Source organism: Nerophis lumbriciformis, linkage group LG27, assembly GCF_033978685.3.
Source record: "Nerophis lumbriciformis linkage group LG27, RoL_Nlum_v2.1, whole genome shotgun sequence".
Classification (NCBI taxonomy): domain Eukaryota; kingdom Metazoa; phylum Chordata; class Actinopteri; order Syngnathiformes; family Syngnathidae; genus Nerophis; species Nerophis lumbriciformis.
Window position 1 is genome coordinate 32,612,501 of NC_084574.2, and position 15,322 is coordinate 32,627,822.

The 15,322-nt window shown below is 37.4% G+C and overlaps 1 protein-coding gene across 1 annotated transcript in view; it reads right to left on the reverse strand.

The window, feature by feature from the left end:
* The window catches only part of LOC133624486 (procollagen galactosyltransferase 1-like), a 44,817-nt gene that overhangs the window by 9,557 nt on the left and 19,938 nt on the right, over positions 1-15,322 (reverse strand). The window contains exons 5-9 of the mRNA XM_061988080.2: positions 12,108-12,312; positions 11,904-12,023; positions 9,628-9,704; positions 9,444-9,550; positions 1,572-1,704 (exon numbers count right to left, since the gene is read on the reverse strand). Of these exons, the coding sequence (XP_061844064.1) occupies positions 1,572-1,704; positions 9,444-9,550; positions 9,628-9,704; positions 11,904-12,023; positions 12,108-12,312 (642 nt within the window). The remainder of the gene's footprint in view (positions 1-1,571; positions 1,705-9,443; positions 9,551-9,627; positions 9,705-11,903; positions 12,024-12,107; positions 12,313-15,322) is intronic.

The window sequence follows — 15,322 nt, forward strand, 5'->3', positions numbered from 1 at the left end:
GTGCAATGAATAAATATAATGTACAAGTTACACCTTTTGAATGCAATTACTGAAATAAATCAAGTTTTTCAAAATATTCTAATTTACTGGCTTTTACCTGTATATACATACATACATACATACATACATACACATACATACATACATATACACATACACACACACACACACACACACACACACACACACACACACACACACACACACACACACACACACACACACACACACACACACACACACACACACACACACACACACACACAATATAGAGAGTAGATTTCTGGATATAGGAAGACTTTCAGGGCAAAACTCAAATAAGTTATATGGGAGCCAACAGCAAATTTTGCTTTTGTTTATTTTTGTGCACAAGCCACTAAAAAAATATACATGTAGCATTCAAAACCACCATTATCTGATTTACAACAATACTAGTGAATACAACATTGTATAAGAAAAGCTTTAAAATGGTGTTATTGTGTTGCTATAAAACATTTTCACTTCTTTAATCTATTGGCAAAGTATCGGATCAGGACTCAAAATCAAGTCGGATCAAAGATCGGCTAAAAAAATTGTATCGGGATTGGAGGCCTAACATGTTGTTCGGGATGTCCCTAGCTATATAATCAGACAAAAACACAAAAAATATAAATGAAAGATTACAGTTATTTCCTTATTCTCCTTTTATTGCATGCACTATTTTGAGCAAAATAACATCAATAGTGGAAAATAATTAAACATTAGCAAAAATGACTACCCCTGCGAGGAGGTGGCGACTTGTTCAGGTTGTACCCCGCCTTCCGCCCGAATGCAGCTGAGATAGGCTACAGCACCCCCGCGACCCCGAACGGGACAAGCGGTAGAAAATGGATGGGAAAAATTACTATATCATCTGATTTGAATCTATTTGTTTTTTGCCCTTACAATAATAAAAACAAACCAAAAAGATGTTGCAATAATAGAAAATAACCATCTCATCACTGTAGTATTGACCATATACTGATAATATACTTGGTATCGTTACTATCCATATTTGTTTGATACACCCACCTCTGTTTACATTCAAGAGCGCCAGCTTAGCGGTAAGCATGGCTTATTGTAACCTCCTATGGTGTGGAGTGCAGCCAGTTTAGCTATTTATTGTCCTCCATTGACAGTTTTTTACTTGTAATAAACATAGCTGATTTGCCCATATGGAGGCGAGAATTAATGACTGGAACTGTGAAAGCACGTTAGCCGGTAGCGAGGACGCTACGTTGCGTTGACGACGTGGTCGTTTGTCGCGGTCAAATTTGCGGGACACAGCTAGAGTTTGTCATCAACATGATATGACGACAGTACTAAAAGCGCTATTGTCGGCCAAATGTATATCATTTATATCCATGCCGTTTATATCATGCAACCCAACAGGACCTTAAATGCACCATTACATTTCAAGCATGTTTTTTCGTCACACTGCTATGAAACCTTGTATAATATGTTTAGGTTCATGAGGTCTAACAAAATGTGGGCATTCTTCACACGTGCTGATTCAGTGAAATTTATGAACGCAGCTGTGACAGATCCCTCACCTCCTTCCAGATGTTGTAATGAGAGAGGAAACAACCCAGTTCACCCTTGGTGAGAGGTCGACCATGATAGGGGTCTTTGTACCCAGGCAGCATACTAATCCCCATAGGCTCAATGTCACTCTCATTCAGAGCTCTGATTGACAGACAAAGAATAAACAAGGAGATTAGAGACAAATAATACAATATATAGAGGAAAAATGCACTCACTGGGATAAATATTTGATGAGACCCAAAACAAAAAGCTGGATAAAATACATATTTGATTGACGCTGTCCATCAAAGATTGGAATATGATTCCAAACTTTTATACATTGTTAAGCTGTATGAGAGTGGAAATGTGCTGTATCAGAAATGCATCTGAGCATAACTTAGTAGCGTTGGTACGATAGTCAGGATCGATATCAGTCTGAAGTGAAAATTAGAAAAAAAAAGAAAAAAAAAACATCCAATAAATAATTATAACCTGCCCAATGTGATGTGCAAGTCCAGACTACTACATATCGTATTTTTCGGACTATAAGTCGCAGTTTTTTTCATAGTTTGGCCTTATGTGTGAAATTATTAACACATTACCGTAAAATGTAAGAGACTAGACGTATAAGATTTCATGGGATTTAGCGATTAGGAGTGACAGATTGTTTGGTAAACGTATAGCATGTTCTATATGTTATAGTTATTTGAATGACTCTTGCCTTAATATGTTACTTTAACATACCAGGCACGTTCTCAGTTGGTTATTTATGCGTCGTATAATGTACACTTATTCAGCCTGTTGTTCACTATTCTTTATTTGTTTTAAATTGCCTTTCAAATGTCTATTCTTGGTGTTGGGTTTTATCAGATAAATTTCCCCCAAAAATGCGACTTATACTCCAGTGCGACTTATATATGTTTTTTTCCTTCTTTATTATGCATTTTCGGCCGGTGCGACTTATACTCCGGAGCGACTTATACTCCGGAGCGACTTATACTCGGAAAATACGGTAAATGCTTAACATAGCACAACATGCTGTAGAGAAGCAGTGTTTACGGCACAACTGACAGCTGAGAAGGCTGAAATCTTTCATCTTTCATCTTTAAGGAAAACAACCTGCCCTTCATGTTAAAGTGACTACAAGCATTATGCTGGGAGTGCCTTAAAAGTGCAAATGCTGTGTTCTATTGTTCTTTTTCTAACTGTACATGCTATCATTTGTATGTTTAAATATAATTATTTAGTTTATTGTCAATGACTTGCAACTCCTTTTTTGCAGTTACTAGCCACTGTGAGTGTGGAATATTTAGGGCTGACCGACTAAATATTTTCATTGTTGAATCTGATTAGACTTTGCCCATTGTCAAGGATCAGTTTAATCTAGGGCGTTTATATAAGGGGAATAAATAGTAAATAGATTATACTTGTATAGCGCTTTTCTACCTTTACTCAACGCGCTTTGATACTATTTCCACATGATGACGCAGCATTAGGAGCAACCGGGGTCTGGGGATACTTCAACATGGTCACAGGGGGACTAAGGATCAAACCCACAACCATTAGATTGGGGGCAAGCCCCTCTACCACCTGAGCCATGTTGCCTCAGATCATACGCAAACATGATATATAGCGGTGTTTACTGTCACGTCACTAGGTGTCAGTAACGTCACATGGATGTGCTTTCTCACTTAAAGAGAAACTGCACTTTTTTTGGAATTTTGCTTTTATCGTTCAAAACCATTATGAAAGACATGACGACGGATGTATATTTTTTTAATGCATCCTAACTTGTAAATAAACATAAATAAAAGTCCGCTTGCAAAGGAACCAATGGGAGCTCCACTATTCCGCCCATAAAACCCAATAAAAAAAACATCCAAAAAGCGCCAACAATATTCCATTTACATTTCGTGACTTGAATATTAACCAAGTATTAGTGATATTGTTATTATAAGCGCTAACGCAGACAAACTATTTATGGCGGCGCTGTGTTTCACGAGCTTGTGTGCCAATGTTGACATGATCGACTGATCAGCTGCTTCCTAGTTTCCTTGCTCGTCAAACTTGATTCTAGATCATAAATAATGCCTCTCACATGGATAATAGAAGAACGAGGATGTAATCAGACGTGTTGGTATACTTTGACAGCCAATTTAGACCCCAAGATGTTGACAACAACACAAAAAGACGCTTGGTTCGACCCCCCTTTTCTTCGTGAGGATTGTGAGACATTCTTCATCTAAATGGGAATATATGAACATCCTAACAGTCGGCATCCTAATGACAGCAGACATTGTACAGTAAGTGGTGTTTTATTATGTTTGTTGGCTCTCATAAAGACTGCAGTGAGTAATAATCAGTGATGTAGTGGGGGGAAAGCGAACGTCGTAATGCATTTTTAAAATTATTGTTCAGTTTATGCTTGAAATGATCAAAATACATAAATGTTACATGTACATGTACCCATTACTACATTACATATATACTTACATCATGTATATAAAACCTTAATGGAGGTGTTTGGTTGTTTTTAAGGACTTTATAGGCAGCATAGCGCATCTACCATGGCCTCTATTGAAAGCTGATTTTGATCGCATGTATTTAATATTTAGAATACATTTTTTTTAAATGCATCCGTTATTTTGTCTTTCATAATGATATTGAACAATAGGCAAAATTTTAAAAAAGCGCAGTTCCCATTTAAACGTGAATATTCCAAAGTTAGTTAAAGATACTTATAAAATGAATACAGTCTAAAAGTCCTATTATGCAAAACCAACTTTTCTTATCAATTGGTACCTGCTGTTGTGTATTTGGGATCTGCATAAGTCCCAAAAAAATTTGAAATCAAACCATGGAGGCATGGCGGATATATCTTTAAAACAATTTTACCTTTCTTCATTTTTGCAGAAAACAAGCCGTTTGGAATTTGCACAATTGGGGACACTTTTTCCAAGTGTGACATGATAATGTTATAAATTCATCCCCATCAGTACCGAATATTTAAAATAAGGCATGGCGGAGATATTTACTTGCGTCAATAAATATTTCTATTTATGGTAGAGATTTACCCAAAGAGCTTTGCCCGGGTCCACCATTGTAGTCCAACGCTGTCGTCAGTAAACTATTTTTTTTCCTTTATCCTCTTGTTGTGGGGCAGACTGGCTTGTACATCCACATGCATCCCACGCTGTTGGCATTTCTAATACAATGTAGCGTGTAGTTTGAATTTAATCGGTCGGTAGTTCCGCTATGGAAGCTGTAAAAACTACAACAAAGAGGGTCAGGAAGCAGCTTGAAAACGATCTGTAAAACTTAATCTATTACATATTTGGACCAAAGTACCACCATTACATGCTATGAAGACCACAGAGTGTTTTAAATGTAGAAAAAAAATCATAGTATGACCCCTTTAAATTTAAGTGAACAGATATCTGATTTGAAACTTTTTCCACCCTAAAATTAGGCTGAACCACAGTTTGTAAGGACCTGGGCTCTTAATCATAATTCTTTTTTTAATTATTTTTAAGACCCTAGAATAAGAATTTCATGTTGTTTCATTTTATTCACTTTTATTTTAAATCTCTGAAAGGTGATGCTGTCAGAAGCTATTAAAAGCTATGTGAGTTTAAGGTATAAATAAAAAGCAGCAGCAGTATTGGATAATGTGAGTCATATCATGGGCAATTTCATTTCTTCCTTCAGGGTAGCAAAGTATTTGTAGCACAGTCTGAACAGTGTGTTCTTTTAAATGCATATATTAACCAAAGTACATACAGACAAATATATTACTGTAACAAGAAGGGAGAAAAGAAGGTTGTCATCGTCATCGGCAGATATACAATGTTGCAGTATTGCACATGAATAATCTCTTATCTTTAATGCGTTTACTTTATTCACTGCCTAGTTTTTTTTTTCAGTTTTTGAATGAATTACTGATTTTTCTGTGTTATTTTCTTTATGTATTATTTTAATTGTACTTTTGTTGCTTATCCTAAAGCACATTTAAACCAAATGTATTATTATTACTATGAAAAAATAGCATTGGGTTAACCCATATTGCAGTTCTCCACCCAACTGCAAACACATCATCAAAATCACAAAATCATCAATTGGTAAAAATGATCATTCTTGCAGTGCCATTCATAACTAGGAATGTCCGATAATGGCTTTTTGCCAATATCCGATATTGTCCAACTCTTTAATTACCGATAATGATGTCAACCGATACCGATATCAACCGATATATACAGTCGTGGAATTAACACATTATTATGCCTAAATTGGACAACCAGGTATGGTGAAGATAAGGTACTTTTAAAAAAAATTGATAAAATAAAATAAGATAAATAAATTAAAAACATTTTCTTGAATAAAAAAGAAAGTAAAACGATATAAAAACAGTTACATTGAAACTAGTAATTAATGAAAATTAGTCAAATTAACTGTTAAAGGTTAGTACTATTAGTGGACCAGCGTGAGCACGCACAATCATGTGTGCTTACGGACTGTATCCCTTGCAGACTGTATTGATATATATTGATATATAATGTAGGAACCAGAATATTAATAACAGAAAGAAACAACCCTTTTGTGTGAATGAGTGTGAATGGGGGAGGGAGGTTTTTTGGGTTGGTGCACTAATTGTAAGTGTATCTTGTGTTTTAATGTTGATTTCATTAAAAAAATAAATAAAAAAATAAAATAAAAAAATAAAAAACGATGCCGATAATAAAAAAACGATACCGATAATTCCCGATATTACATTTTAAAGCATTTATCGGCCGCTAATATCGGCAGGCCGATATTATCGGACATCTCTATTCATAACTAATCTGTATTTTCTCAATGGTAGAATTAGATGGAAGACTAATAAGGGATTCCATACCTCATAAAATATCCACAATCAAACTAGTCCAGTCTATTTCAAATTCATGAAATGATAAATATATTTACAAAGCTTTGCTGAACCGGCTGTTCATACATTAATCTAATTTAGCAAATTAATAATATTTACCATAAACTCCTGGGCTGTGCGCTTAGCTTTTTCACGAGGAGCGTCGGTGATACTAAATTAAAAAAACTGAGGAGCACAGAAACATTTAGGAGCAATATGAAATGTCCTAAATATCACAATTTCATTATTAACACTCAAACAACATACACATGTGCACTCATACCAATAAACACGATGCCCTCAAATAAACAAGGAGAACATCACTAAACTGTGCTACACTAGTGTAGAGCTGGGCGACACGGACCAAAACTCATAACCCGATATAGTTTGGCTGAATAGCGATATACAATATACATCCCAATATTTTTTCCATAAAGTCAAGTTGGACGAAATTAAACCCAAACACAGTGTGTCGAGTGGTTTTATTGAAACAAACACTTAACATGTGGACACTTTTGAAAATGTTCAAGTTTCATGTGGAGAAAAAAAATACTAAAAAAGGGTCTTATTATGTTTTTGTTTCTACATGTAAAAACACTTTCTTGTGGTCTACATAACACGTATTGGTGGTTTTTTGGAAAAATTATTCAGCGTGCCCCATTTTGTGGGCGGTCTTATCTACGCGCCACCACTTTCGACTGTGCTCTCTCCCAGCCATCTTTGTTTTAGTTTTAAGCGCTTACATATGGAGTCTACTGACAGAAATAAGTTAGAACTAGGGATGTCCGATAATATCGGACTGACGATATTATCAGCCGATAAATGCTTAAAAATGTAATATCGGAAATTATCGGTATCGGTTTCAAAAAGTAAAATTTATGACTTTTTAAAACGCAGCTGAGTACACGGACGTAGGGAGAAGTACAGAGCGGCAGTAAACCTTAAAGGCACTTCCTTTGCGTGTCAGCCCAGTCACATAATATCTACGGCTTTTCACACACACAAGTGAATGCAAGCATACTTGGTCAACAGCCATACAGGTCACACTGAGGGTGGCCGTATAAACAACTTTAACACTGTTACAAATATGCGCCACACTGTGAACCCACACCAAACAAGAATGACAAACACATTCCGGGAGAACATCCGCACCGTAACACAACATAAACACAACAGAACAAATACCCAGAACCCCTTGCAGCACTAACTCTTCCGGGACGCTACTATATACACCTCGCACTACCCCCTACCCTACCCCCCCACCCCACACATCAATCTTGCACCCCCCCCACCCCCCCCAAACCCCGCCCACCTCAACCTCCTCATGCTCTCTCAGGGAGGGCATGTCCCAAATTCCAAGCTGCTGTTTTGAGGCATGTTAAAAAAAAATAATGCACTTTGTGACTTCAATAATATATATGGCAGTGCCATGTTGGCATTTTTTTCCATAACTTGGGTTGATTTATTTTGGAAAACCTTGTTACATTGTTTAATGCATCCAGCGGGGCATCACAACAAAATTAGGCATTATAATGTGTTAATTCCACGACTGTATATATTGGTATCGGTTGATATCGGAATCGGTAATTAAGAGTTGGACAATATCGGAATATTGGATATTGGCAAAAAAGCCATTATCGGACATCTCTAGTTAGAGCTATACGCTACTTTGTATTAAAAATTATAAAAGCAGAGGATGCATGTGCACATAAGAGTCAGTCTGCCCCACAACAACCGGATGGAGGAAAAGAAGAAACTTAGTGACTACAATGGCGGATTTGCGCAAAGCTCTTCAGGTAAATCTCTGCCATAAATGGAAATATCTGTTGACCTAAGTAAATATCTCCACCATGCCTTATTTAAAATTTGCGGTACTGATGGGGATCCCAAATATATAAAAACTGGTACCAACAGGTAAAAAAAAGTAGAATTTGCTTATTAGGACCCAAAACTTAAGTGGTGTTTTTGAGATAAAAAAAATAAATAAAAAAGCCTTGTAAATAATTAAAGAAAAGCAAAATACTCTTTAATCTTCAATTATAAGATATACTCAATTCTTCAGCGAACAATAACACAAAATAACACAATATGAAATAAAGTGCCTGGTTTAAGAGGACATGTTTAGCAGCAACTTGAAAATAATTGACTTTTATAGGTAAACATTATTATAAGACATACACACAAAGATTTCAGCCAGTAACACATTCTGCCAACTGCTTCATGATGCTGTGTGACAAGTGAGAATATTACCACTGCAACTTAACACTTTCAGATTGTCTATGTTTCTGTCAATGCTTCTTGTGCAAAGTAGTTGTGACTGGGAAGCTCATAGAACGTGTCAATTATTTTTTAACAGCTATTTTCTATGGTTCCAACTGGGAACTAAGCAATATGATGGGACACCGCGTTAGTAATAGCGCACCACTTTTCCTTCCATGTGAAAAGTAACAGAAAAAAGAAGCTAGCAGTGAGCTTTGTGGGTTTTTGCTGCTGGGGCCGTTTTAGCACGCAGCTTCACACATAGTTGAGTTTGTGTCGAGTTTTAACGCGGTAAAAAAATGTTTGTCTTTAAGCCTCTTCCGTGTTTGACGACTAGTGCGTGAGTTAGGAACAGGGCACTGTGCATGGAGGAGGAGGACGAGGAGGGACACACACAGCTCTCAGCGCTCAAAGCTTCCGCATCAATCACTTGTCCATTCGGTGTTGGTTATGGTTTAAGTTTATTTCAAACATGTTGTACAGATGCGAGAAAATTTGACTCTAGTTTGATCAACTTTGGACGGGCAAAATGCAAATTAAAGGGTTAAAATCTGCATTTGCGCGTGTGTTCTTTTTTTCAATACTCGCACGACATATTTCTAGTCACAAATGCGAGTAAAATGCTCGCACTGTACAGCCCTGGACTCATAGCCCTGTCATTTTTGCAACAATATAGTGTGCCTGTTAGATAGTCATGTCAACAACACGCATGCTGCATGTGAGAAGATGAAGTGACACTTACTTGCCATCCACAGCTGCAATCAACTTACAGCTCAGCTCCATCTCGTGTAATGTTCTTAGCATGCGCTCCCGCCGGTCAGATCTCCGCACCAGATTTATCATGAACACCTGCGTGCACACAAATGTGCTGAGGCTGTTGTCTTAGCGTGTGTGCATGTATTTGAGAGAGAGAGAAAAGTGTATACCTCATCAAAGCCCATCTTGTTTGGCTGCTTGGGAGGAAGAGTCAGGAAGCTGGAATACTCCAGAGGAGGATTTTTCACTTTCAAAGAGGATAGCAGAGAGTTACAAAGAGAATTTTTAATGAATTAGATAGAGGCTCCAAACACCTTGCCTCGAGAAATTCAGCAAAACAAAAGTGTGTTTTCTTAATCATTCCTGGCCTCTTCATGTTCCCTCCCTTGTATGGATAATTATATATTCTGTTAGACGTAGATGTACACTTTACTTGATGCATAAAAGTATATTTTCTATGATTGTCAATTTGAGTGAATAACAAGACCAACCCGCCACAAAGAAAGTTGGTGCGAGCCATTCATTGCTCATCAACACACTGAAATGGGAATATGTGTGAATTGATGAAGCTTGTCATTACAACTCCATAAACTAAATGGCATTGTAACTTTGCTTCGTGACACACTTCCACACAAGCATGTAACTTCGTGTCCTTGTTGCTATATTTAGTGAGAATTTTTTTTTTTTAAAGCCATTTTTTCTGTTTATACTGGATATATAAAACAATCTATGGCTGTTCTCAACAGCTAATTTGTTTTTCCAAAGATATTTGTTTTGCTTTTCATGTTTTTGCTCATTTTTTGTTCATTGACTATAATCTCACATATTTACATGTCAAATGTTTATTGCTATGTTTTGCCCCTTTTAAATAAACTAAATCTAATATGTCAAAGTTATCATTATAAGTTCACTGTTAAAGGGGAACATTATCACCAGACCTATGTAAGCGTCAATATAAACCTTGATGTTGCAGAAAAAAGACCATATATTTTTTTAACCGATTTCCGGGTGAATTTTGGCGAATTAAACGCCTTTCTATTATTCGCTCTCGGAGCGATTACGTCACAACGTGACGTCACATCGGGAAGCAATCCGCCATTTTCTCAAACACATTACAAACACCGAGTCAAATCAGCTCTGTTATTTTCCGTTTTTTCGACTGTTTTCCGTACCTTGGAGACATCATGCCTCGTCGGTGTGTTGTCGGAGGGTGTAACAACACGAACAGGGACGGATTCAAGTTGCACCAGTGGCCCAAAGATGCAAAAGTGGCAAGAAATTGGACGTTTGTTCCGCACACTTTACCGACGAAAGCTATGCTACGACAGAGATGGCAAGAATGTAGGGATATCCTGCGACACTCAAAGCAGATGCATTTCCAACGATAAAGTCAAAGAAATCTGCCGCCAGACCCCCATTGAATCTGCCGGAGTGTGTGAGCAATTCAGGGACAAAGGACCTCGCTAGCACGGCAAGCAATGGCGGCAGTTTGTTCCCGCAGACGAGCGAGCTAAACCCCCTGGATGTCTTGGCTCACACCGTCCCTTATGCCACCGAAGATGATCAAGAGAAGAATATGGACCCTAGCTTCCCTGGCCTGCTGACATCAACTCCAAAACTGGACAGATCAGCTTTCAGGAAAAGAGCGCGGATGAGGGTATGTCTACAGAATATATTAATTGATGAAAATTGGGCTGTCTGCACTCTCAAAGTGCATGTTGTTGCCAAATGTATTTCATATGCTGTAAACCTAGTTCATAGTTGTTAGTTTCCTTTAATGCCAAACAAACACATACCAATCGTTGGTTAGAAGGCGATTGCCGAATTCGTCCTCGCTTTCTCCCGTGTCGCTGGCTGTCGTGTCGTTTTCGTCGGTTTCGCTTGCATACGGTTCAAACCGATATGGCTCAATAGCTTCAGTTTCTTCTTCAATTTCGTTTTCGCTACCTGCCTCCACACTACAACCATCCGTTTCAATACATGCGTAATCTGTTGAATCGCTTAAGCCGCTGAAATCCGAGTCTGAATCCGAGCTAATGTCGCTATAGCTTGCTGTTCTATGCGCCTTGTTTGTTTGTGTTGGCATCACTATGTGACGTCACAGGAAAATGGACGGGTGTATATAACGATGGTTAAAATCAGGCACTTTGAAGCTTTTTTTTAGGGATATTGCGTGATGGGTAAAATTTTGAAAAAAAAACTTCGAAAAATAAAATAAGCCACTGAGAACTGATTTTTAATGGTTTAACCCTTCTGAAATTGTGATAATGTTCCCCTTTAAATAAAAAAATATTTTATTATTAAACAATTTAACAATTTTAACACAAACATAGAAGTAATGACAATTGGTACCATTGGTACCGTATCGATTACATTGTGAAAGGTAGCCATGACTACTGATGTTGCTTTACATAAATGCCCACACACAATTTAATTCTGAACTCACCCATGACTTCAAGATGAGTGTGCAAGAAGCTCTCGGCCTCATCCAGCAGTGTAGCATGGGAGCGCATCGGCACAGGAAAATATCCATAGGTTTCTTTGTTGCATACATACATCTGGACATCTGAGCATGACGAAATATGACAGGTGATGCGGTTGTTCGAGTGTCACACATAACACGCCAACTATCACATTCACTTCATCTCACCCGCCATGCGAGCAGAGTAGGCAAAAACGATGACATCGTCGAAAGACCAGCTGTACTCTGGATGTGGGGGGTAAAAAGCCAGCTGACGAGAGGCTTCCTTCCGCAGGTCCACCAGGTATGTCGAGTGGACCATCGGTACAGCGAAGCAGCCACGACGCTCCTGCTTTCTGATAGGCATGTAGGCTGGTGTTCGCTTGTAGTAACCCTGCCAGGATGGTTGCACAGAATACTTTCAGACTAAATATAAATTATTCCGTTACTGTCAGAAAAATCTTAGATTACTGTACTGTGTTTGTTGTAGGTGACACCATTAAAATGTCCTTTGCTAAAGCTGAACATCTGCTTCAGAACTACTGAATTTGCCTCTCTTTGGAATTCAGGCTCTCGTCCAATAGTTAGCATTTTTCCTTGCTGACCTTTACTAGTTTTTTGGGCTTGTAATTTATTTGTGTGCAGCTGGGCCTTAAGTCTCACATCTGTAAACACTGGCAGGGAGCTTCGGTACTTTCCCGTGCAATCATTTTGGACAGAATTGAAAATGTTTTCATGTAATTCATGATACACTCAGGGCGGTATCTTATAGCAAACATTCACATTATAAGAAATGCTTTATAATGCACAATGGAAAATTGTTGTTCTTTTTTAGGTTTGACACATCTGCAACAAAAAAAGAAACAATTATAGACTTAGACTTCCTTATTATTGTCATTCAATTTGAACTTTACAGTACAGATAAGAACGAAATTTCGTTACATAAGCTCATGGTAGTGCCGGATAAAAAAGCAATAAGGTGCATATATAAATAAATAAGTATATATAAATAATATATAAATATATATATAAAATAAATAAATATATATAAATAAATAAATAGATTACTGAACAGATAAATATATTGCACTTTTTCACATGCTTCCACGTTTATGGATGTATGTTATATTGTCTTTTTTATTTCAGCGAGTTAATCCATTTTGGGGGGAGTTGAGGGAATAATTTAATTAAGATGCGTTCAAGAGTCTTACGGCCTGAGGGAAGAAGCTGTTACAGAACCTGGAGGTTCTGCTTCGGAGGCTGCGGAACCTCTTTCTAGAGTCCAGGGGAGTTATTATGATGTTATTATGATGAGTGAATTATGATGGTATTTCAATGAATCCCAACAAATATCGGTGAGGGAAATGCTGAAATATACTGTATATATCAGGGTATGCAGGTGAGGCATAGCATGAATATTTAAAAAAAGCTAATAATAAAAACATTTAATAAATCTAATATTTGTCCATTAAACTGTGTTATAAATGTGTTTTCTGTACGATTCTAATCTTTTTTTTTTAAATCATTTACTTGAGTAAAAATCACTACATTTTCACACAAACTTGACATGAGGCCTCTGGGTCTTACTGGCTGATCTGCTTGTCAAAATGCCACCAAAATAATGTTTGCAGAAACATTTTTACACATTGTATAATTACAGTCTGTTAAATGTTTTTATTGTAAGTATTGTATTATCAGTATTCTTAATAATCAAACTATATGCCCAAAAAAAAGAGATGCTTTTGGCGCTGTGTTAGAGAGCCTCTTGTAGTGCATTGACCCGCCACACCATGCGTGGGCATGAAGTGGGGGTGATTGTGAGCGAGCAGATGCAAAATCGTGTATACAGTGAGTATGGCCAACTCGGTTTCAGGCGATCTCCTCAATGATTGGTCAAAAAGGCGCTCACGTGACTACAGGGCGCTATGACTGCTACTAACTTTGAGCTGTTGTGTTCGCAGCACGTCCTCGTGTAAAAATGCCCTGTTGTGCAGCATGGGGCTGGTCCCCACAACTCGGAAAGAAGACAAGTATGGGAAGAGATGGTTCGTGAACAGCACCGCAGAGCCACCGATTACAGCGTCTTGTGCCAGTTGAACACATGACACAACATTTGTGTTTTTTTCAGGACAGAACACACCAAAGATAATACGAATAATAACAGAATAAATTAATACATTTAAGAGATAGTTTGACAAAAACAGACTATATTCAAATCTCAATAAAACAAAAATAATGCAATTTGGTAACAGTAGAAACAAGTCAAATTTTAGAGGTAATAGATGAGAAAATGAACTGGACATCTCATAAAAAAAATATACAACATAAAGTGGCAAGAAATACGTCAAAAATAATAAAGCAACATATGTTCCTGACCAAAAATCACTCTATAATATCTACTGCTCACCAGTGTTATCATATCTGAGTTATTGTGCAGAAATATAGGGGAACAAGTGTAAAAGTACACCTATTCACTGAGCATGTTACAAAAAATAAGAATCAGTTAAAATAATAACGAGTGATATATACTGTGATTACAAATACATTGAAGCCACATACATTTTCATAGCTTGTCCTCTCAATCGGTCAAAGTAGAGCCTAGAACAGTTGACATACAAAAGTCACAATTTTTTTTGTGATTGTTGGTTCAAAGCTACAGAAGATTTTGGCAAAATGAGGGTAGTAAGGTTTTTTTTGTGGTTCTGTGTATTTTTTTACGTTTATTACGCAGTCGGCGTCGGGTGCTTGTCAGAGTGCCTGTTGTTCACGAAACACTGCAGAAATGTAGCAACAGAGTGCGTCAAACACGGCCGCAAAATGATAGTTTCATGAAATAAAAGCATGTTTTATTGTAAGTTTATGAGCTGCAGTTATTTTACAACTATATTATAGACCAGTGGTTCTTAACCTGGGTTCGATCGAACCCTAGGGGTTCGGTGAGTCGGGCTCAGGGGTTCGGCAGAGGTCAAGACACACCAGACTCATTGTGTAAATTAAAACTTCTCCCGATCGGCGTATTAAGGATACGGCAACAGCAGAAGTCAGACTGGTTTGCAGGTGTGTAATTTATTGTGAGTTTATGCACTGTGTTGGTTTTGTTCTTTGAACAAGGTGATGTTGTAAAAAAACATGGTAACACTTTAGTATGGGGAACATATTAATTAGTTGCTTATTAACATGCAAATTAGTAACATATATATTATAACCCTAACCCTCTAACCCTAACCCTAACCCTAACCAAATAACTTTAAATTAAGTCTTTGTTACTTAGAATATGTTCCCCATACTAAAGTGTTACCAAAAACATATAACCTTGTCTTGAATTTGAAAAAATACAACATTTTATTTTTCAATAAAGAAGGGTTCGGTGAATGCGCATATGAAACTGGTGGGGTTCGGTACCT